At 42.9% G+C, this 25,703-nt stretch overlaps 1 protein-coding gene across 7 annotated transcripts in view; it reads left to right on the top strand.

Moving 5' to 3' along the window:
• The window catches only part of LOC145349065 (spermatogenesis-associated protein 13-like), a 288,754-nt gene that overhangs the window by 159,768 nt on the left and 103,283 nt on the right, over positions 1-25,703 (top strand). For all 7 annotated transcript variants that reach the window (XM_080197352.1, XM_080197345.1, XM_080197349.1 and 4 more), the window contains one exon: positions 5,002-6,798. In XM_080197352.1, the coding sequence (XP_080053478.1) occupies positions 5,002-6,798 (1,797 nt within the window). The remainder of the gene's footprint in view (positions 1-5,001; positions 6,799-25,703) is intronic.

Raw genomic sequence — 25,703 nt, 5'->3', positions numbered from 1 at the left:
GGGAGTGTGTATTCCAGTAAATAATTTAGTAGCAAGCTTTTGTGAGCTTAAAAATGAAGGTTATTTATTTCAATGCACCATGAAGTAACCCAGTGTCATTTACAGAAACAAGCAAGTTGGATACAGTTAAAAATTAGTTACTTCGGATTCTGATTTATGATTTCTAGTCCCCCATGTGGCAGAGCTATGGCTTCGTGAATGGATTCAATGATTTAAAGTTGGTAAGAGCCTTTTAAAGTGAAGGGCTCACAGTTTTGAAGTATCTTGTAGTTGAATATCTAGGAGGTTGGTTCTCAGATGAACAGGTTAAGTGCTTTGACTGCTTGCTGACTTGCAGCTCACTTTAGGTTCTCAGTCTGGTTGATGACGACTGGATGGATCTTCTGGGTCCTGGGGTAATAAGAGTGCATTCCCTAAAACTAGCTTGGATCACATGACATTGTTGAGTACAATTCTAGTTTGTATGGGGGAGACCATCATGTTACAGTGGGAAGTTGATTTTGAGTTTTGATCTTTCCTTTTGTCCAGTATGAAATATGAAGACAGGCAGACTGGAAACTCTATTGTGATTAGGTGTTGGTTCATGTGCGAATTCCACAAATGGCTGCCCATATTTAATGAGCTGTTGGCCGGAGACTTGATACTGTCTGTAGTATAAATGCCAAAATGTTACATCACTTGCAGCAGTTAACTTTACTTGTTTACGTCCAATTTTAAAAAATATTTACTGATAATTCACAATTTGATACACCTCCATTAGCCATGATAGTAGTGACTACATTTCCAAGTATTCAATTGATTTTTAAGGCATTGATGAGACAAACAATATGCAAAGGTTTTTTCTCTTAATACCACATTTGTTTACTCCACGTATGTATTTCCTCACATTAAGCTATTTATAACTCTTGTATGTCGGTTGAGATTAAGGGATGATTGAAAACTTTACATCAATTGTGATCAAATTAATTGTTGTGTTGTCCATCAGAGTTGACTAATGCAGTGTAGAACTATGGACGCTGGGTGGCGCAGTGTTTCACATTGCTGCCTCACAACACCAGGTACCCCACTCGATTCTGCTCTTATGTGACTGTGTGGAGTTTGCACATTCTTTATGCCTGCACAGGTTTCCTCCGGGTGTTCTAATTTCTTTCCGTAGTTCAAAGATGTGTAGGTTAGACGGATTAGCCACTTTTTTTTTAAAGAAAAGCGTTGTGATAGGGTGGAGGAGTGGGCCTGAATAAGATCATCATTCAGAGAGCCAGACTCGATGGACCAAATCGTCTCCTTCCACACCGTAGGGATTCTATAACTGAAAAGATAAGGAAATTTGGTTCATTCCCCATATTACTACTTTTTAAAATTCATTATGAAATGTGGGTGTTGCTGACTACGCCACTATTTATTTTTTATTCCTAATTGCCCAAGCCTGCAATGCCCACTTCCTGTAAATGAGCTTAAAAAAAATTTAATGGACATTTGTGTCTTTGCTTAATGCAGTTAGAAGTATTTTCTTAAAGGAGAAGGCTAAAATCCAGAATTTTAACTTGGTGGCCTGAGACTTTTTTCAGGGCTGCAGAAGTTAAGGCTTCATTTTGCAGCATTTTGAGAAATTGCTATTAACCATATTTACGGTATTGCCGTCTAAGGAACTTCGAAGCATCAGGTTTTTAATGATAAGAATTTGTACCTGATAATCTGCAAGCCTTTTGAAAAGGTGCATAAAGGATTGGTGGTTGAATTAAAATTTGTGAATTTAAAGGTACTTTGTAAGACAACATGGATGTATGAGAGGGAAGGTGGTTTTGGAATTAATCCCAGTGAGCGAATGACTCCATCTGTGAAAGCCTCGCCCATTGTGATATCTCCAAGAAAATACAGGAATACTTACAGCATGCATTACTCATTTTTCTTTCTGGTTGAATGGAACTAATAGATTTGGAACACACTTTCCATGGCACTCACCTTTGCTCATCTTCCAGGCATTCTTGGGATAGTCTTGGCATCAGAGGTTCCACTTGGGAAACAAGACATGGTAACTAATTTTTCTCCCCACAAGCTCTCAATCACTGTTAATGGCTATAGAATTTCAATATTCATCTGTGAAATAGGGGGAGAATAACTTTTCACCTTGCTCACCATTACAGGAACTGCCTTAGCACCTGTTTCTCTTGCCTTACACCAAACCATTAGCCCTGAGGAAAATTAAAAATTATTTGGGGTTCCGCCATCAAACTCTCAGCTCCCTTCCAGCTCATTACTGCCCTTGATTTGTTCAACATCCCCTTTAGACACAAGGCAACATTACATCTACTCTGACATTTTGAAATTACTCTGATAGAAGGCTTCTTTAAAACTGCCTAAATAGGCAGCTGTCCTTTGCACCTTCTGTTGCAACACCTCCAGGGCAACATCTGCTATCTTCTACTTTTCCCTACTCCCTCCTTCGTGCGGTTTTTAAGTGTACGAACCAACACCTTAGTTCTGCACTTCAAATTGATTCATGTTAATTAGCTACGCCTTTGAGTTTATGAACTCTGAAAACATCCTTTATGAATAATTTGCGATATAAAGCACCCATGATTTCAGAGACCTAAGTAATAGAGAATGCGCTTCAGATTGTTTTTTGTACTGTGGAAAATATGTAGCCATTATTTTTTCCCTTTTGATCCAAAAGGGTAGCTGGACTATTCCACCCCATGGGGAATTGAGTTCAAGGTGGTATGAACTTTGTTAAAGCCATGGTTTTTGGAGTGAAAGTCGGAAGCACAGCCTTTTGTGGGCCTGAAATTCTACTTTTGCAATAAGAATCACACTTTAGAGCATAAACTCAGGAAACAGCCTGATAGACACCAGTCTCTCAGAATCCTGTTACAGCAACAAAGCACATTTAATGATGCCATTAACACAGTAAGATAGCTTAAAGTACTTCAGGAGTGTTGTCAAATAGCTTTTGACCCTGAGCTACATAAGAAGAAATTAGAAAAGATGACTATAAATTGGACCAAGGACACAGGTTTTAGGAGGCATCTTGAAGTAGAAGCAAGAGATAGCTAGACAGACAGACAGGTTTTGGGAGGCAATTCCTAAATGGAGAGTATGAAGAATGGAAGGCATGGCCATCATTGATGGAATGATTAAAATCACAGGTGCTGCAGGACAGAATGAGGGTTATAACACTAACGGAGACCAGAAATAGAGAAGGTTGTGGTCATAAAGGGATTTGAAAACAACAACATAAATTTTACAATTGAGGCAATGTTCAGCAAGAAATCAGTGAGTACAAGGGTAATTCATGCACAGGACTTTGTGCAAAGTAGGATATAGATGGTGGAGTTTTGGATAATAAATTTGATTTAAAAAAACAAGTAAAATCTTGTGGCTCACGCTTGTTGAGTAAACTTGCTAAGTCATCAATGTGTAGTCATTATCTGCTTTGTGGAAGGCTAGTTCAGCAGCTCTTAATATGTGGTATAAAACAAAATGCTGTACAGTCCTTATATGTGGTGATGTGCTGTGTTTCAACGCAGAATTTGGTGTATTTATTAAGGCTGCCATTTGAAAGACAAGTAAAATATGGCATTAAATCCACTTGCTGAGATATTTCAGGAGCTAGCAACTCTAGTATACCGTTAAGTGTTATTTCAATGTTTCTATAATTGCACAATTTACAACCTAGTCTCAGATTTTATACAATATTGTATAGAATTTTTCTCATGTCTGCTTCATGGCTGTAAAAAGTATCTGGCTTATTGTACTTCACTGAAAGATCAGCTTGTGAAATCGCAAGATGTTCTGCAACTCCAAATCTTAACTTTCAAAAAACAAAAGCTGCTGAAATAAAAACAATTGCTAGAAACACTCAGTAGGTCAGGCAGCATGTGTGGATATACAGAATTATTGGCTGAGATCTTCTGAGCAGCTCCAAGATAGCAGGCTGCTGCTGCACTCAAATTCCGCCATTCAACATTGTACGTTTCTTTGGGACCTTCCTGGTTTTCACAGAAATGCACAGCGCAGTGCAAACTCTGTATAACTATAGAGCTGGCAGCATGGTGGCACAATGGTTAGCACTGCTGCTTCACAGCACCAGGGACCTGGGTTCAATTTCTGGCTTGGATCGCTGTCTGCGTGGGTTTCCTCTGGGTGCTCCGGTTTCCTCCCACAGTCCAAAGATGTGCAGGTTAGGTGGATTGGCCATGCTAAATTGCCCCTTGGTGTCAGGGGGACTAGCTAGGGTAAATGCATGGGGGTATGGGGATTGGGCCTGGGTGGGATTGTGGTCAGTGCAGATGTAATGGGCTGAATGGCCTCCTGCACTGTAGGATTTTATGGATTCCATGAATGTCAGTTGAGGATGCCCATCGGAGCAGAGTGGAGTTGGAGAAGACAGAATGCACGCCGTTTTTAAGGCACTTGCTGATGTGTGATAAATTTAAAGGTCCAAGTGAAGTGGATGAGTGAATAGGTTGGGGAAGATGAGATAGCTTAGCTTAGTTGGTAGTAAGGTCAGGGGGTAGTCAGGATGATCCTGTCTGATCAGTTGTGTAGTTACGCAGATACTAGATTAGTTTTTAATTTGTCTAACATTTCCTGGTTAACTACCCACAAGTCCTGCAGAATAGCTCCAAGTTGCTGACTGAGTCCGAGTTGGAGGCATTTTCACAGGATCCCAAAGAATTGCCCATTGGAAGTTGAATAATCAATGAAGCAGAAGAACAAAAGAGAAGATCTGGACTAGGATGAAAGCCAGGAGAGATTAAGTGGATCACGAGAAGGGAAGCAAAGCTGAATAATCTTTCTTCAAAATACTTCTTTTCAATCTTGTTTGAGGGCAGATGGATTTCATTAGTGCATAACATGATGGGATCTCACCAATCACATGATTGTTTATTGTTCAATTTACTATGATCTCTATTTCTAGTTATACCCAAACTAGTGTTTCTCCTTTACCATTGAATGCGAAAAGATTTGTTCAACCCTTTCTTTGTTTCCTCTGTGCAGGTACTCCAGTCAAGTGAAGCTCTGACCTCTCACAACATATATGAGGAAGAGAAGGAAGGAAGTGAAGCTGAGTTGGAGCCAGTGAATGCAATCATCAACACTCTAGATCTTTCCAGCATCTGTGGTAATGGCAACATGAAAACGCTCCATAATGGATGGACGAATGCCAATATCTTATCTGTAGATCATACAGATTCCAAAATGTTTCATAATTCATCACATCAGAAGATTGGTAATGGTTACTGTGATCATAGTAGTAATAATAATGATCAGGAAATGGAAGAGAATAAATTGAGTCCTTCAAAAATCATGCATTTTTTCTCAAATCCCAAGAAGAATCCTAGCTGTGACTCTGATAGTAGACCCCATTCTGTGATATTGATGGGAAATTCCCCTACTTGGAATGCTTTATCATCTTTAAGGAAAATGGGTTCTTTCAAAAAACTCAAGTCCTCGGTTTTTCAAGGAATTCAAGCCAGAGAAAACACTGAAGTTATAAATGCAGAAAATTTTGAAAATGTGCACAAACATATGCAAAATGGCCATGCTGTGCAAATTCAGAACAGATGTCCTTACACAGGGGCATTACAGGATTTGTGTAGTTCTGTGGAGGACATGGCTTCCGATGGCTCAGAAACTGAAGATGTTGATGAAGCCTTTTTACGCCACACTCACCGATCACGGAGCATTAGACGTGCTTACAGGGTTGGACGGATAAATTTATTGGATTATGATAAGTCCCCAATTCAGGCGGACTCTACTAGGGTTGTGCCTCTTGTGGGACAAGAATCAAACATTAGTGATCCAATAGGAACGAACTGTGAAAACCATAAAGCTATCTACAGGAGAAGCAAAAGCACTGACAATTTAAGTTTTTTCAAGAAAAGTTCATTTAAAAGGAAATCAACTTCCAACCTCACAGAGTTAAAAGTCAGCAATGAAAATGAAAGAATACAACGGACAGCAAGCACATCATCAGCAGATGAAAAAGTCAATGGCAATATTGAAAGGCGATCAAAACGCTGGAGGAGCCCAATCAGGGCTAAAGATTTTAACAGAATGCTAAGACTAGTGAGTAACGTTGCAGATGTCACAAGGAGGCGAGAGAGTCAATCAAAGGAAAATTCACCTTCTCATGAAAAAAACAATCCAGCTCGATCTAACAGCAGGCTACATGATGATTATTCTCGAAGAGTTTCTAGCAGTGCTGACAGTGAAAGACACAAATTTTCCTCACCTGAGTGGAACCAACCTTCTTTCTTCCCTGGATCCCACAATTCATTAACTCCCATAAATTCACAAACTGCTACGGTGCAATTGGAAAAATCATTATCCTCACCAGAGCTTAAAAACCCTCGGTCTTCCCAATGTTTGAGCTTGGCTGTAACAAAACCAAACAGTCAATGTACCTTCTCTCCTGTTAGTCCCACCACCAATGAAGTATTCTTTGATAATTCAAATGAAGACAAACACGCCAATGAATTTACATTTGAAACTGAGCAGCCTAATATTCCAGCCAGACCAATTGCTCCTAAACCTCTGAATGCTAGCATTGAAAAGGTTAAGCACAATATTACTTTTTATTGTCCGAGTCAACATAGTACTTTGTCACTTAGCTCAACAGACAGTGATGGGCGAACTGAAGGAACTATTTCAAAAGCTGGAAAATGTCCAGTATCATTTCAGGATCTGGTACAAACAGTTTCCTATGATGAAGGTAATGAAGACAGTGGGATAAGTAGCCATTCGCAGCTTAGCTTGAATACGACAATTTCTGGAGTGGATGAGAAAAGGGAGGTAGGATTTATGAACTGTTCATTTTTGCCATACACAACACATATTTCATTGATTTCCTTGAACTTAGGTGTATATGTTGATTGGGTAGCATAATGTTACAGCGCCAAGGACCTGGATTTGGTTCTGGTCTGCGTGAGTTTCCTCCTGATGCTCTGGTTTCCTCCCACAGTCCATAGATGTGCAAGGTGGATGGATTAACCACAGTAAATACTGTGGTTATTGGGGATAGGGAGGAGGGGAGAGCCTGGGTACAGATCCTCTTTTGGAGAGTTGGTGCAAATTCAGTGGGTCGAATGGCTCCTTCTGCACTGTAGAGATTCTATGGTTCTAACAATTGACAACCTTGTAGATCAGACAAGAGTACTACTCGCTGAGCTGTGGCTGACTAATATTATGTAGTCTATATGGCCATATATTTATGAAAGTAGTGATAGATCTGGGTAACATGATAAATTTACTTGATAGTTCCATTTATTGCATGAATACTTCTGCATTAAATATCCCATGGCTGCAGAATTAACATGGGTTGGGATGGGAAACTGATGAAGTACAGACTTTTAGTTTATGGCGCTATAGATTACCTGGCCCAGCAATAACACTGATTAAAGAATAATTGGAACTCCAACTTTCCAAAGATTGGACTTTTTCTTTTCATTGTTTAGATTACAACTGATGATTTTAGAAATGCTGGTATTAATTTGGCTTGAATGAGGAGGGGAAAGTTGTAAAGAAATTTTAAGGTCTAATTTCCTAAATGATAGATTAATATTATATAAACTGCTTTTATATAGATGCCAGTTTTTTTGTGGGCCTACCATTCCATTGTAGGGATAAGGAATCAGGTTGTTCATGCTTAGTCTCCTGGGTTCTGAATGAGATAATGTGGAGATGCTGGTGTTGGACTGGGATAAACACAGTAAGAAGTCTCACAACAGGTTAAAGTCCAACAGGTTTATTTGGTAGTAAACACCACTAGCTTTCGAAGCGCTGCTCCTTTGTCAGGTGAGTGGGGCGTTCTGATCACAAACAGGGCATATAAAGGCACACACAGTTTACAGAATACTGATTAGAATGTGAGTCTTTACAGCTAATCAAGTCTTAAAAATGCAGACAACGTCCTTGCTGTTTGTCATTTTCATAAATGACCTGAATGAGGAAGTGGAGGGATGGGTTAGTAAGTTCGCCGACGACATGAACGTTGGTGGTGTTGTGGATAGTCTGGAGGGATGTCAGAATTTGCAGTGTGACATGGATAGGATGCAAGACTGGGCAGGGAAGTGGCAGATGGACTTCAGTGCGGGTAAATGTGTAGTGGTCCATTTTGGCAAGTCCAATGGGATGAAGGAGTACAATATCAAGGGTAGGAGTCTTAGCAGTGTTGAGGAGCAGAAGGACCTTGGGGCCTGGGTCCATAGGACCCTTAATTCGGCCTCGCAGGTGGAGGATGTGGTCAAGAAGGCGGATGGTGTACTGGCCTTCATTAATCGAGGGATTGAGTTTAGGAGTCAGGAGGTAATGCTGCAACTTTATAAGACCCTTGTCAGACCCCACTTGGAGTACTGTGCGCAGTTCTGGTCGCCTCACTACAGGAAGGATGTGGAAGCTATGGAGAGGGTGCAGAGAAGATTTACAAGGACGTTGCCTGGATTGGGAGGCATGCCTTATGAAGATAGGTTAAGGGAGCTAGGTCTCTTCTCCCTGGAGAGACGAAGGTTGAGAGGCGACCTGACAGAGGTTTATAAAATGTTGGGAGGAATAGATAGGGTGGATTCTTGGAGGCTATTTCCCTTGGCTGAAATGGTCGCTACGAGAGGACACAGGTTTAAGGTGCTGGGGAATAGGTACAGAGGAGATGTCAGGGGTAAGTTTTTCACTCAGGATGGCGAATGAGTGGAATTGGCTGCCATCGTTGGTGGTAGAGGTGAACTCGCTGGGGTCTTTTAAAAGACTTCTGGATGAATACATGGGATTTAATGGGATTTGGAGTTACAGATAGTTCTATGGCCTGGTAGGTATGGATATGATCAACGCAACTTGTGGGCCGAAGGGCCTGTTTGTGCTGTAGTGTTCTGTGTAACGTGAATGGAGATAGCATTAAGCATAGGTTAAAGAGATGCCTATTGTCTCCAGACAGGACAGTAAGTGAAATGTTGCAAGCCCAGGCAAGTCATGAGGGTTACAGATAGTGTGGCATGAACCCAAGATCCAAGTTGAGGCCGCCCTCATGCTTGTGGAACTTGGCTATCAGTTTCTGCTCAGTGACTCTGCGCTGTCGTGTGTCATGAAGACCGCCTTGGAGAACGTTTACTCGAAGATCAGAGGCCAAATGCCCGTGATCACTGATTGTTCCCTTCCTGTTGGCGAACACATCTTGCCTGGTGACTGTCAAATGGTGTTCGTTCATCTGTTGTCATAGTGTCTGCATGTTCTGCCCAATGTACCATGCCTCAGGCCATCCTTTCCTGCAGCGTATCAGGTAGACAATGTTGGTCAAGTTGTAAGAGTATGTGCTGTGTACCTGGTGGATTGTGTTCTCACATGAGATGATGGCATCTGTGTTGATCCGGCATGTCTTGCAGAGGTTGCTGTGGTGGGATTGTGTGGTGTCGTGATCGCTGTTCTCGTGAAGGCTGGATGGTTTGCTGTGGACAATGGTCTGTTTGAGGTTGTGCAGTTATTTGAAGGCGAGACGTACGGGTATGGGGATGGCCTTGGCGAGATGTTTGTCTTTATCAATGACATGTTGAAGACTCCGGAGAAGATGTCGTAGCTTCTCTGCTCCGGGGAAGTACTGGACAGCGAAGGGTACTCTGTCTACCATGTCCCGTGTTTGTCTTCTGAGGAGGTCGGTGCTCAACTCATCGATTGCAGTTCCGACGCGCCACAGTGAAATTCCGCACCGACCTCCTCAGAGGACAAACACGGGACACAGTGGACAGAATACCGTTCGTTGCCCAGTACTTCCCCGAAGTGGAGAAGCTACGACATCTCCAGATTTTTCAACATGTCATTGATGAAGACGAGCATCTTGCCAAGGCCATTCCCATACCCCTACTTCTTGCCTTCAAATAACCGCACAACCTCAAACAGACTATTGTCCTCAGCAAGCTATCCAGCCTTCAGGAGAACAGTGACTACGACACCACACAACCCCGCCACAGCAACCTCTGCAAGACGTGCTGGATCATCAACACGGATGCCATCATCTCACGTGAGAGCACCATCCACCAGGTACACAGCACATACTCTTGCAACTTGGCCAATGTTGTCTGCCTGATATGGTGCAGGAAAGGATGTCTTGAGGCATGGTACATTGGGGAGAACGTGCAGACACTGACGACAGATGAATGAACACCATTCGACAATCACCAGGCGAGATTATTCCCTTCCTGTTGGCGAACATTTCAGCGGTCACAGGCATTTGGCCTCTGATCTTCAGGTAAACGTTCTCCAAGATGGCCTTCACGATATATGACAGCACAGTTGCTGAACAGAAACTGATAGCCAAGTTCCACACACATGAGGACAGCCTAAACTGGGATCTTGGGTTCATGTCACACTATCTGTAACCCCCATGACTTGCATGGGCTTGCAACATCTCACTTACTGTCCTGTCTGGAGACAATACACATCTCTTTAACCTATGCTTAATGCTATCTCCACTCACGCCTGCACCTTTAAGACTTAATTAGCTGTAAAGACTCGCATTCTAATAGGTATTCTGTAAACTGTGTATGCCTTTATATGCCCTGTTTGTGATCAGAACTCCCCACTCACGAAGGAGCAGCACTCAGAAAGCTGGTGGCGTTTACTACCAAATAAACCTGTTGGACTTTAACCTGGTGTGTGAGACTTCTTATTCCTGTGTATTTAGATGTGGCAATTATATTTTATATAAATCTTAATTCATTTATGTGCTTATTACCAGTAATGACTGATTTGATGCACCAAGTTGTTTGAAGGTATTTTAGCTTTGGTGATGGTTGGTCTCTGTGACCTTGAGCTAGATGAGGGAAAGTGACTAATGTTGTTGGTCTGATTTGATATCTCCTAATGATCCCTATTGACACTATGCATGTGTTGACATTGGATACTTACCTGCATGTCTTCCCTAATGGTAACTATCAATAGGATATTCTGTCCAGGCTTATGCCACCGCTCAGTGAAATATTGAAGACTCTTGGCACTGATCACACAGCCCCCAATATATGTTATTGTCTCAGGGTATAAGAGAAAGTGGGAGAAATTGTGGATCAGTGAAAAGACAGAAGGAAGCTAATAAATAAGATTAAAAACTAAAAATGCTTGAAGCATCTGTGGGGAGAGAGTTATTGTTTTAGGGTAATGATTATTCATTGGAACTAGAAAAGTTAGAGATTTAATAGTTTTAAACAGATTCATATCAGTCATGTGAACATGTTATAAGATCACTCAGGAAAATCAATTGTTCGTGCATTTTGCAGCCTTCTGAGGCCACCGTCAGTAACAGTATAAATTGAACTGCAAGGAAAGGCACTTCACATCAGATTGATAGAGAAAATCTGCTCAAAGAAAGGAATGTGGGGAAACCTGGTGGTAACTGGTCAAACCATGCATTGATTTATAGATTAGAACATCTAACATGGGTAAATGTTCATCTTCACTGTGACTGGTAGTCTGCCTATTGTAGAACCTACCTAGTTTTTTTAATTTTAATTAAGTTAATATAAGCAAAATAGGCACGTTTTACAGAAGATTGGTGTTCTGCTGTGCCAGATCACTGTCCATATGGCAAAGATTAAAAATCAGCCCCCTAGTATTTCAGTAACCTGAAGTTTTTTTTTGTGCGTGTAAATCTATCTCTCTATAAAGATGCTGACTTCTGGCACGTACTCTACAATATTTCATTTGTGTTCTTCATAACTCCTTTTGTGACCAATGACCTTAATGGCATGAGAGGAATTCTTGCTTACCCTTTATGCTGCCTGTCACAAACCAGGATGCTTTCTTTTTTGATGCATCCTGCTTTTCAAATGATATGTTTAATTGAAACAGTCCAAATTGCTTTCTGCCTTATATCCAATACTTGATGCTTTGTAGAAACCAAAGCTAATGCTAATTGGTTCCCCATCCTCTGATAAGTTAGTTGTAATTAAAATCTACGATAGCTAGCATGGATAGAAGAAAAAATAAACTTGCGGCTATTTGACTTTCAATCTTATTAGTATGTACAGCAATTTTTATAGAGCATCTTAATTACCTGGATATGTTCCTATATATGTTGTATTGTTATAGTGACCTTGAGCCTTATCACTCTGTTATATATTTTGCAACTAACTTGGGTGCAATTAGGATAAAAGAACACCCTTGCTGTTTGGGGGACCTGCTTGCTAGTTTGGACCTAAACTCTCTTGTAAGCTAGCAATAAACAGAGAAAACACTTGCAGCTCAGAAGCAAGTCATTTGGCCATTATGTCTACGCTGGTCAACTTTATCTCACTGTCCAGCTCTTGGTCTGTAGTCTGAAAGGTTACGGTATTTCAAATGCATATCCAATTTTTTTTTTAAACTGATGAGAGTTTCTAAATTTAATCCTCCTTTCAAGCAGTGCATTCCAGATACCCACACTTCCCTTTGCTGGAGAAAATTCACTTCAGATCCCTCCTGATCTTTCTGCCAGATTACTGCCCTTTCTGTCAAGGGATGTATACCCTTCCTATCTTCTCTTTCTAGGCTCCATAAACCACAGTTAAACCTCCCCTCAGCTTCTTTTCAAAGAAAACCATCCCAGTCTATCAAATCTTCCCTCATATTTAAAATTATACTCCCTCATGATCACGTGTTTTTGCAATGTGAAGACCAGCACTGTATGCAATGTTTTTGCATTCTACCTCTTGGTTAATAAAATAAAATATCCTTTTTGTCCACCATATCTTCCTGCCATGCAACATCTGATTTTGATTTGATTTATTATTGTCACAGGTTTGGGAGACAGTGAAAAGTGTTCTTTCTTGCGCATGATACAGACAAAACATACCGTTCATAAATTACATTGGGAAGGAGAGGGTGCAGAATATAGTGTTAAAGTCATAGCTATAGTGTAGAGAAAGATCAGCTTAATATATGGCAAGTTCAATCAAACGTCTGAAGGCTGGAAGAAGCTGTACTTTAGTCAGTTGGTTTACGATCTCAGGTTTTTCTATCTTTTCCCCGACAGAAGGTGGTGGAAGAGAGTATGTCTGGGGTGCATGCGTCCTTGATTATGCTGGCTACTTTTCTGAGGCAGCCGAGAGTATAGACTGAGTCAACTAATGGGGGACTGGACTATATTCACAACTCTTCATAGTTTCTTGCGGTCTTTGTCAGAGCAGGAGCCATACCAAGCTGTGATACATCTGGAAAGGATGCTTTCTTGGTGCATCTGTAAAAATTGGTGAGAGTTGTAGCCGACATGTTGAATTTCCTTAGCCTTCTGAGAAAGTAGAGGCATTCATGGACTTTCTTAACTATAGCATCAGTATAGAGGGACCAGGACAGGTTGTAGATGACACCCAGAAACTTGAAGCTGTTGACCATTTCCACTACTTCGCCATTGATGTAGATAAGGATCCTCCACTGCACTTCCTGAAGTCGATGACTAGCTCCTTCATTTTACTGACATTGAGGGAGAGATTATTGTTGTCGCACCATTTCACCAGATTCTCTATCTCTTAGCTGTACTCCGTCTGGCCGTTGTTTTGAGATCCGATCCACTACAGTGGTGCCATCAGCAAACTTGAAAATGAGTTGGAGGGGAGTTTGGCCACATAGTCATATGTGTATAAGAAGTACAGTAAGGGGCTGAGGACATAGGCTTGTGGGGCCCCAGTGTTGAGGATAATCATGGAGGCAGTGTTGCCTATCATAACTGATTGCAGTCTGTGGGTTAGAAAGGCTAGGACCCAGTTGCAGAAGGATGAGCCGAGCCCTAGGCCACAGAGTTTGGAGATGAGTTTTTTTGGGATAATGGTGTTGAAGGCTGAGCTGTGATAGATAAATAGGAGTCTGAAATAAGTGCCCTTGTTATATCTAGGTATTCCAGGGATGAATGTAGGGCCAGGGTGATTGTGTTTGCTGTGGACCTTTTGCTGTGATAGACAAACTATAAGCGTATCCCAGACACTGGGAGACTGGAGTTGATGTGTGCCATGAACATATAAGAACATAAGAAATAGGAGCAGAAGTAGGCCATCTAGCCTTTCGAGCCTGCCCCGCCATTCAATAAGATCTGTCGTAGCTCAGTTCCACATTCCCGCCCTCTCCCCATAACCCTCAATCCCCTCGCTTATCAAAAACCCATCAACCCGCGTCTTAAAAATATTTAGCGAGGCAGCCTCCACCACTTCAACAGGCAGAGAATTCCAGAGATTCACCACCCTTTGAGTGAAGAAGTTCCTCCTCAACTCCGTTCTAAACCGCCCCCCCTTTATCTTGAGGCTGTGCCCCCTAGTCCTACTGTCCTTTCTGAGCGGGAAGAGTCTCTCCACCTCTATCCTATCCATCCCATTCATCATCTTATACGTCTCAATGAGATCTCCCCTCATTCTTCTAAACTCTAACGAGTACAAGCCTAGTTTATTCAGCCTCTCCTCATAGCTCAAACCCCTCAACTCCGGCATCAGCCTAGTAAACCTCCTCTGCACTCCCTCCAAGGCCAAAATATCCTTGTGTAAGTGCGGCACCCAAAACTGCAAACAGTACTCCAGCTGCGGCCTCACCAATGCCCTATACAGCTGCAGCAAGACCTCCCTACTTTTATATTCAATCCCCCTCGCTATGAAGGCCAGCATCCCATTCGCCTTCCTGACCACCTGCTGCACCTGCAGGCTGGGTTTTTGCGACTCATGCACAAGGACCCTGAGGTCCCTCTGCACCGTCGCCTGCTGCAGTTTTTTGCCATGTAAGATAGTCCTTCCTACCATTATTCCTACCAAAGTGGACCACCTCGCACTTGCCAACATTGAATTCCATTTGCCAGTTCCTGGCCCATTTGCCCAGCCTATCTAGATCCCTCTGCAGACTCTCCACACCCTCCGCGCAATTTGCCGTTCCACCAATCTTGGTGTCATCGGCAAATTTCGACACCGTACACTCGGTTCCCTCCTCCAGATCATCTTTATAAATGGTAAATAGCTGAGGCCCCAGCACCGACCCCTGGGGCACTCCACTAGTCACCAACCACCAATCAGAATAGCACCCATTAACCCCCACTCTCTGCCTCCTATTTGACAACCAATCCTCTACCCACGCTAACACCCTACCCCCAACTCCATGCCCTCTTACCTTCTGCAATAACCTCTTGTGAGGTACCTTGTCAAACGCCTTCTGAAAATCAAGAAAGACCACATCCACCGGCTCTCCTCTATCCACCGCCCTAGACACATCCTCATAGAACTCCAATAAATTTGTCAGACGCGACTTCCCCTTAACGAAACCGTGCTGTGTCTGCCCTATCAAGCAATTCCCCTCAAGATGCCTTGCTATTTCCTCCTTGATGACGGATTCTAACATTTTACCTACAACAGACATTAAACTAACTGGCCTATAATTCCCTGCCTTTTGCCTGCCACCCTTCTTAAACAACGGCGTAACATTAGCCGTTTTCCAATCTTCCGGCACTTCCCGGAATCCAGCGATGTTTGGAAAATAACCACCAAGGCATCCGCTATCACCTCTGCCATTTCTTTCAGAACCCTCGGATGCATTCCATCCGGTCCTGGGGACTTGTCCACAATCAGTCCCTCCAGTCTGTCGAGCACCGCCTCTCTAGTAACAATAATGTCATTGAGACCCTCCCGTCCTACCACCTTTCCATCGCTAACACCTGACAAATTATTCACGTCCTCCTCCGTGAAGACCGAAACAAAAAAGGTATTCAAGACCTCAGCCATTTCCCCATCCCCTACCACTAAGTCCCCCCTCTGATCCTCTAAGGGTCCAATACTCACCCTAGCCAGCCTCTTCCTTTTTATATATTTATAAAAACTCTTGCTATCCTTTTTTTATATTAAGCGCTAGCCCAGCTTCATAGTTTCTCCTACCCTTCTTTATCAACTTCTTTGTCAATCTTTGTTGACTTTTAAACCTCTCCCAATCCTCTTCTCGCCCACTACTCTTAGCTACTCTAAACGCCTCCGCTTTTAATTTAACACTTTCCTTCACCACCTTCGTTATCCACGGCTTATCACCTCTCCTCCTACGGTCCTTTTTACCCATCGGAATAAATTTCTGCTGAGCACCAAGAAAGATCTCCTTAAAGATCCTCCAGTGCTCCTCAGCAGACCTACCTTCCAACGCGCTCCCCCAGTCAACATTCGCCAATTCTTCTCTCATCCTACCGTACTCCTCTCTGTTCAAACAAAGGATGCGTGTCCGGGAACCCACTTTCTCCTCCTCCATCTGCACCAGAAACTCCACCATACAATGATCACTCTCCCCAAGAGGATCCTTCACCACAAGGTCCCTAATTCTACCTGCCTCATTACATAACACCAGATCCAAGATAGCTCGCTCCCTCGTCGGCTCCAACACACACTGTTCAAGGAAACTATCCCGGCAGCATTCCAAGAACAACTCCTCGAGCCCACCGTGTCCAACATGGGTCGACCAATCAACATGTAGATTGAAATCCCCCATAATTATGGCCATTCCATTCCTGCACACTGCACTCATTTGCGCGTTAACAGCCCGCCCCACCTCCAGATCATTATTCGGGGGCCTATAGACGACACCCACCAGCGTCTTCCTCCCTTTGCTGTTCCTAATCTCCACCCACAACGATTCCACTTTCTGCTCTTTGGTTCCTATATCATCCCTTGCTACCACCCTGATGCTATCCTTAATCAGCAGAGCTACGCCCCCCCCCTTTTTCCTCCAGCCTATCCTTCCTAAACACTTGATACCCCTGGACATTCAGCTCCCAGTCCCTGTCACCTTGCAGCCACATCTCTGTAATGGCCACCAGATCATATCCATTTGTGCTCATCTGCGCCACCAGCTCATCCACTTTATTCCGAATGCTTCGTGCATTCAGATAAAGTGCCTTCATCCCAGCCTTCACCTGGACCCTATTTGCCAGAACGCCACCAACCATACTCACGCCCCCTACTCCCTTTTATTATTGGGACATCCTCAGCGTCTTCCCTTACCTGTACCCTCTCCTTAACTTTAGACCCCATAATACCCCCCCCCCCATTAGTTTAAAGCCCTACCTACAGTCCTATTTACACGATTCGCCAGGACTCTGGTCCCAGCACGGTTCAGACCAACCACATCCCACCCGAACAGGTCCCACCTACCCCAATACTGATGCCAATGCCCCATAAATTCAAACCCATTCCTCCCACACCAACCCCTGAGCTACCCATTCACTTCCTCAATCTTATCAACTTTACGCCCGTCTGCACTCGGTTCAGGCAGTAGCCCAGAAATAACCGCCTTGTCGGTTCTACTTTTTAATTCCATTCCCAGCTTTTCATACTCCCTCCCCAGATCCTCAGTTTGCATTTTGCCTACGTCGTTGGCACCCACATGTACCACAACAACTGAATTCTCACCCTCCCACTCCAGGTTCCTCTGCAGCCCAGATGTGACATCCCGGACCCGAGCACCAGGCAGTCAACACACCCTTCTGTGCACTTTGTCATTGTGACAAAGGACAGTGTCAATACCCTTAACCCCACTGTCCCCAATTACGACTATGTTCCTTATCACCTTCTCTTTGCCTATGTCCTGCGTCTGCATCACTGTACTGTGTGCAGTTTGCTCACCAACCTCACCTCCCTCGTTCTCGTCCAGACTGGAAGCAAGAACCTCAAACCTGTTATGCAGATTGAGAGGCTGAGGCCTCCGCTCCCCACCCTCCTCCCTCCGCTCAGCAGCCCCCGCTTGTTCCTGACCCTTAGAGTTAGCCAGTCTAGGGGGGGTGGATGTCACTTGCACCCCATTGACAATGGCACCCTCTCTCCCCTGATGAGCCTCAGTGTCTGTAGCTCAGAGGCCAGCTCATCTACCTTGAACTGGAGCTCCTCCAGCAACCTGCACTTGCTGCAGACATGGTCACTGGGAAGGACCCTGGGGTCCACCAGCTCCCACATCGTACAGAAACAACACATCACATGCCCCTCCATTATTCACTGTAGTAATATTGAAAATTTCAACACGAACTTACCTGGCCCTTTTGCTCCTAAGCCCTAGTAGCTCACTCTGCTTCCCTCTCACTCCGCTGCCCGCTTCGATGCTGCCCGCTGTCTACACCAGGCCTCCTTTTAAACCTGGCGCTGTTTTAAAGCCTGCTCCCCCACAACTCCCTGCTATCTACTCCCTTAGAATTCTTAAAGCGGTAGGTACAAAATGCTCGCAAAAATGCTTTTAAATGATTTAAACAGTTCTACAAGGTAAGTTCTTACTACAAAAGTGCTTTAAACTTATTTAAACAGGTTTTTAATAGGTAATTTCTTATCTGTCTCTCTGCTCCTTCACTCGTCTGCTCCAGCAAACAATGGAAGGCTTCACTAACCTTTCGAAGCACTTCGTGATGATGGATGTCAATGTCATTGGGTGGTAGTCATTAAGGCACACTGCCTGGCTTTTCTTTTAGTACAGGGATGATGGTTGCCACTTGAAGCAAAAGGGGACCTTAGATCGACGTAAGGAGAGCTTAAAGATATCTGTGAATACCCCTTCCAGCTGGACTGCACAAGATATGAATGTTCGTCCAGGTGCCCCTTCCAACCCAATGGTTTTCGGTGGATTAACTTTCAGAAAGGCTGATGTAATATCTGCAATGTTGACCTCGGATACGCCCAGTTCAGCTGAGGCTTCTGGGAGGGTGATATCCTCTCGCTGACCTCTTGCTTAAACTAGGTGCAGAATGTGTTAAGCTCACTGGGGAGGGGTGCCTAGTTGCTGGTAATTCTAGACGTCTTCATCTTGTAGCCTACAACGTCATGTAGGCCTTGCCATAACTGATGGGTGTTCTTGTAACTAGACTGGGTCTCTAGCTTTCTCTGGTTCTGTCTCTTGCCATCTTTGATGATGCTTCTGTAGCTGGTATCTGGATTTCTTGCATTGGTGGGGTTCACTGACTTGAACACCTCAGACCTGGACTTCAGTAAGCAGTGGATGTCCTGTTCATCCATAGTTTCCAGTTGGGAAACACATGATTTGCTTTTTTTGGCACAGTCTTCTGTGTCCTTATTAATGAAGTCTGTTACTATCACTGATGTGGCGTACTCATTCAGGTTGGTCATTGAGTTCTTAAATATTGATCAGTCCACTGAATCAAAACAGTCCCATAGGAGATCATCCCATTCCTCAGACCAACATTGCACAATTTTCTTTATCAGATTCTCTCACTTCAATTTTTGTTTGTAAGCTGGGAGCAGGAGCACAGCCTTGTGGTCTGATTTGCCAAAGTGGACAAAGGGACCACAATCCTTCTGTTCCTCCGCATCTCTGGTCCCTACTGCTTATTATTTGCGTTGCATTGTTGTTTGCCATCCCCAAATGCAATTCCTCACAGTTGTCTCTTTGTCAATCTTCTGCACGCCTGACCAAGCTTTTGCTATCTTCTTGCAGTTTAAAGCTTTCTTCCTCACTAACAACCACACAATCAATTTTTGTATCTTCTACAAACTGCTTGATGCTGCCCCTACATTTATGTCTGAACCATTGATATATACCATGAAAAGCCGGGGACCTGTTATGGAGTCTTGTGAAACCCAATAGAAACGGCCATTCAATCACAAAAACACCTATTGCTTTGCCCTTGCTTTCTGTCATTGAGCCACTTTCTCTTCAGTGTTCACTTTTCTGACCAGTTTCCACGTGGGACCTGTCCAAAGCCTTGATAAAATTAACGTAGACTATATCAAATGTTCAATCCACATGACACTCCTTGTTACTCTCTCAAAAATGTCTTTCAAATTAGTCAATCATGGCTCTCTCGTATCAAATCTATGCTGCCTGTTCTAGATTTATTTGTGTCTTCCTAATTGATTTCTGCTACTACTTAGAATTTTTCCTAATAACTTGCCCACCACCGAGGTATGGCTGGCTGGCTAGCTGACCTTCAGCGCCATGTGTGTAACTTTTGGATTGGAAAATGATGATCAGAGCCTATCTCTCTTTTCTGAACAGCCTGGGATTGGTTAGTTAGCTAGTTCCAACAGTGCTAAGCCTCTTAACATTTCCTTTCGTTGTTTATCACAACCAATATTTCATCATCCTCCATGACTGCAATGACTGCATCATCCTCCTCTTTTGATAAGTCAGACACAAAGTATTCATTCAAAACCATGCCCATCAATGTTTTCCTCCTCCACCCAGGTCAGTAATCAGATATACTTCCCCACATTTGAAATAATAACAAAAAAAATTCTGGAAATCTGAAATGAAAACTAAGTGTTGGAAGCACTCAGCTGGCTAGATTAGAGCTGTGGAGAGATAAACAGTTAGTGTTTCAGGTTAATGACTTTTTATTAGAATATTAATAAAATATTGCTCATTAAAGTAAAGGCAGGTTTTAGCCAATATATCAACAGACAGCATCATCTTCAGCTTGAAGTTGGTGCAAATCATGTATTTTGAAAGTAAGCAAATTAAACAACTAAATGATTACATTCATCCTCTGAAAGCAATTAGTGCAATTTTTTTATTTGACCCAAGCCACAGTATAGGTGGAGTGGTGTTTTACAAAACTGGGAGTAGCACTCAAATGGCTGAGTGATTTTTAGGAACTGTATTGTATAATAAATATGGTACCAAGTTATGTACTCTGAATCAACATGGCATAAAATTAACAATCATGCAGTATGATAGACAAATGTATAATTACTTTTCAGTTTTCTAATGATTAGCCACAAGTTGGTACTTAACCAGTTTTGGGTGTCTTATTTTAGGCAGTATATCAAGGGTTGGGGAAGATACAGAAGACATTACCAGAGGAGGGAGGTAATCTTTATTAAGAGGAGAGACTACAGATATCATTCATTAGGACAGAGAAGACAACAAGTAGATTTTATACATGTGTTCTAAATTATAAAGACTTCTAATCAGATAAACAAAGAAAAATATTTTGCTATTTGGGAGCTAGTAATTAAAAATCCTTTTAAAAAAAAGTGAAGGAAAAGTGATTTGTTGCACAGTTATGAGGACATTTACCTACACCAGAAACAGTGGTAGAAGTAGAATCCATAATAGCTTTGAAGAAGGAAGTAGATAATTGTATGAAATCTGAAAAACAGTTGATATGTGCAAAAAATGACATGGAATCAGATTGTTATAAAGCTTTATGATTCCATCATGATCAAATGTCAGAGTGCGTTCACCTACCCAGGTGCACAATTTTCCTGCATGAAAGATCACCTGAAATGAAATGAAGTGTGGATTATGTTCAAGTGTGTGAATTTAATTGTTTAGAATTTACAGATAAACTAATGCTGATTCTTTTGGAAACTGTTAAACTTGGTGTTCATTTGGGTGGTGGCACAATATTCTGGGCCATAAGGACATAGCTCACATTGCAACATCTTTGCCTTGGCCAGGACATTCCAACCCAAATGGCTGTTTAACAAGAGTGCTAATAGACTGAGTGGTGGGGGAGCGAGTGCCTCTCCCATGGAACCAAGGCCACTCTCTTCAGAGTGTACCTTCCAGCTGCCTGTGCTTTTATGGTAGTTGAGGCTTAGTAATATTAACATTGCTATGGAGTTGGTAGAGCTGATAATTCTGTCCATGTTTCAAAATGTCAATGCTGTGCTTGAAGCCTTAATGCATGTTGGAACTGACTCCTCCATGCTTTACAACATTTAGTGAAAGCTCACTGGCGAGGCAGTGCAATCAGAAACTCCACCCACCCCTCTCCCCATTACTGGCATGACGTCACATGTCCTGGCAAACAGGGACTGGATGAATGGTCTCTGCAGGGATGGACCCTTAAAATCAACATTTGAGCCCTCAGAGGCAGGCGTTTCTCTCTCAGGCTGACAGCAAGTGGTGTTCAATCCCCCTGGACTAACTCCCAGATGTGTATGCCCAATAATTCTTCTTGTGAAGTCACCTCTTTTAACTAAACTTCTAAAGTATAGGTTGTACTGTCTTCTCACTAAGTTGGTGTTTGGTGATGGCACAATCAAGTTAATAGTGCATCTACCATTGGTTGGTTTGCACTGGTACAAGGACTTCTGCAACTTCAGTATCTGAAATAAAATAGAGAAATGGTGGTTTTGCCTTTAGTCTGAGACATTTATGAGGAAAGATGTCAAGACATCCTACATAACATTTCCTCTGCTGTTGCCAGTCACAGTAGCTGTAACTCTTTCCTTGCCCATGATGGGCTGCTTGTCTTACCTTCAAGCTGGAGAGGGGTGCAGACTGTCCCTTCTTTCTCTGCTGTCAGTTTCCTGGTGCATATCCCTCTATAAAAAGAGGTTGTGTTAACATCTTGCTTATAATGGTAGAATAGCTGGTATGCCGATTGTCGAATCAAGTGTACAGAAGAGAGGCAAGGTTGGGAAGTATCAACTTGAGTAGCAAGGCAATAAGTGGTTGTGATGTGAGCGTGAGAGCAGTAATCTTACCTTGATATAATGAGTTCAATGAACTTCTTCCAGTATTCTCTAATAAGAACTGATATTCATATGCTCTGCAAAATCTTCACACTGTTTGTGGTCTTCATACCTGGAAGGGCAGCTGCCCCTTACAGGAAAGTGAATATCCTTTTCCCTGTCCACTGACTCCACTGCAGCATTGGAGAGCCTGGGGTGCCCTGTCTGCACACTCAGCAATATCATCCTGAGTCTGCAGTCTCTTTTGTCTTCAGCCAGATTGTGTTTCCTCTTTGAGATGTTCCTCCTTCGCACCCCCATTCCCATCTCACTGCTGAGAGATATGCAGGTAATGGGTAGCGTGCATATAGCAGGACTACTTGTCTGAGTGGTTAATTACATGCTGCCTAATGGATATGCACTGCTCAAGTCATTACCATTAAATTTCTAGGCCCATGTTCCCATATATTATACTGAGCACCAGCTTTGTGTTCAAAATGTGAGCTCGACAGAAATATAAGAAATTTCATTGATTGCTTTTCTGTCCTTTTCTCTTGGACATATTCTTGGCAGTTCCCGAGTAGTGCTGGTATTGACCTAAATTTGCATTTAATCTCTCTTGTATCTTTCTGGAAGAGGAGACTAACCAAAATAATGATTGTGAATATTCAGTGCTAGTTGTCAAGCTTTTGAGGTCAAGTAATCTTTAAATCTAAACTTTTGTACCTTTAATTTTTGTCTGCGGTGTGATCACATGACGTCATGAATTTATTGCAGCTGTTTCGGCAAGTGTTGGTGCTCCTGACTCTGTTAATTTTCATTTATAAAATATTTAAAGAGCTTGTGGAACTTCATGTTGAAACTTGAGACCTGTGAACCATCAGAAGACATTCTGCAATTTGATTTTTGCCCTCTGGTTGTTTCTGATATTGTATTATTTAGTAAAAATAGAACAATTTGCTATGGAAACAGTGCCTCATATTGCTATCACTGTGAGAGGACAAATTGTTCACTAAATTCCAACAATACAGTTTGAAACTTAATAAACTGAATAGAATAAGATTTAAGAATAAAGCACAGTTGCAATATTGAATTTGAATATTTATTAATATTCCAAGCACAATATAGAATTTTGATTTAAGATGTTTTTGCAAAAATCGCTTAGAATTAGATTGTACTGCTCACTGCATCTGTAATTCTCACAAGTTAATAGCTTTTTAGTGAGAGATGCACCGTTTTAAAAAATCTGTCAAATATAAATAGATGGGCCATTTGTGATTTATATACAAGATCATAAAACACTTGCATTAGTGAATATACGACATAAATTAAAAGCAAATTACTGCAGATACTGGATTCTGAAACCAAAAAAGAAAATGCTGAAAAATCTCAACGAGTCTGGCAGCATCTGTAAGGAGAGAAAAGAGCTGATGTTTCTAGTTCAGCTTACCCTTTGTCAAAGCCAGAAGGCATAGAAAGTGGGAGATATATTGCAGGATGAGGGAGTGAAAGATAACTCATAGCCACAGAAGTTGGGGGAGAAAACTGCTAATGGCAGTCCACAGAGAATAAAGGGTGCGAACGGCCAAAAGGCAGAGAAGCTGAAATCATGGTCCGGGGGAGTTTTCGCTCTTTGTTCCCTCAAGTCCAATGCTGATATTGTCATCAAACCTGCCAACAAAGGGGATGCTGTTGCTGTCTGGCGTTCTGACCTCTACCTCTCAGAGGTTGAGCGCCAACTTTCAGATACTCCCTCCTACCTCCCCCTGAATCATGATCACACCACTGAACATCAAGTCATTACCTCCAACACCGTCAACTGACCTCATTTCCTCCGGATTCTTCCTCCTCCTCCTCCTCCTCCTCCTCCTCCTCCTCCTCCTCCTCCTCCTCCTCCTCCTCCTCCTCCTCCTCCTCCTCCTAACAGCTTCCAACCTCATAATCTCCCAACCCCAGACAGTCCGCTTCTACCTACTTCCCAAAATCCACAAAAAGGATTGTCCTCGTATTGTGTCAGCATGCTCCTGGCCACTGAACATTTTCCCTTTTGTCTTGACTCCATCCTCACTCCTCTGGTGCAGTCCTTCCCCATCTGCATTTGGGATTCCTCTGACGCTCTGTCATATTGGTAGCTTCCAGTCTGCAGGGCCTAACTGCCTCCTATTCACCATGGATGTGCAATCTCTCTACACCTCCATCTCGCACCATAATGGCTCTTTGCTTTTTTTTCTTTTTTTTTCTTGAAAAGAGGCCTGAACAATTCCCATCCACCACCATTCTCCTCCGCCTGGCTGAACTTGTTCTATCACTCACAACTTCTCTTTTAACTCATCTCACGTTCTCCAAATCAAATGAGAAGCAATGGGTCCTAGCTACAGTTGTCTTTTTATGGGGTATGTGAAACATTCCTTGTTCCAGGCCAATGTGGGTCCCCTCCCACAATTCCTTTACTGGTACATCATTTTGGTGCCGCTTCAAGCTCTCGTCCAGACCTCAAAAAATTCATCAGCTTCGTTTCCAGCTTCCGCCCCTCCATCGACTTCATCTGATCCATCTCGCACCCTACCCTTCCTTGACCTTTCTGCCTCCATTCCTGGCAATGGACTATCTACCAATATCCATTATATTGACTTCCACAGCTATCTAGACTATAGCTCTTTGCATCCTACACCCTGTAAGGACTCCACCCCTTTCTCTCAGCTCCTTTGCCTCTGTTGCATTTGTTCCGATGATGTCACTTTTCAAAGTGGTGCTTCTAATATGAATTTCTTGTTTCCTCAAATGTGGATTCCCATCCACAGTTGTCTACATGGCTCTCAACAGCATGCGGTCCAACTCCCATGCCACAACCCTCACCTCCTCTCCTCCCTCACAGAATAAGGATAGAGTCCCCCTTGTTCTCACATTTTACCCCACCAGCTTCCACATGCGAAGCATAATACTCTGCCATTTTCGCCAACTCCAGTGTGATGCCACCATCAAACACATCTTCCCTTCATTCCCTCATTCAGCATTCTGCAGAGACTGTTCCCTCTGGGATAACCTAGTCCACTTCTTCACTATACCCAACAACTCTCCTGTCACTCGTGGCACCTTCCCGTGCAATCGCAGAAGGTGTAACACCAGCCCCTTTTATCTTTGCTGTGCTTACCATCCAAGATCCAAAACACTCATTCCAGGTTAAGCAGCATTTCACTTGCACCTCTTTCAATTTGATGTATTGCATTCACTGCTCCCAATGTGGTCTCCTTGGGGCGGCACAGTAGCATAGTGGTTAGCACTGCTGTTTCACAGCGCCAGGGACCTGGGTTCGATTCCCGGCTTGGGTCGTTGTCTGTG

The sequence above is a fragment of the Carcharhinus amblyrhynchos genome, chromosome 10 (genome assembly GCF_965287045.1).
Source record: "Carcharhinus amblyrhynchos chromosome 10, sCarAmb.v2.hapA, whole genome shotgun sequence".
NCBI classification, from domain to species: Eukaryota; Metazoa; Chordata; class Chondrichthyes; order Carcharhiniformes; family Carcharhinidae; genus Carcharhinus; species Carcharhinus amblyrhynchos.
Note: the sequence above shows the minus strand (reverse complement) of the source record. Positions and strands in the feature narration are given on the sequence as shown.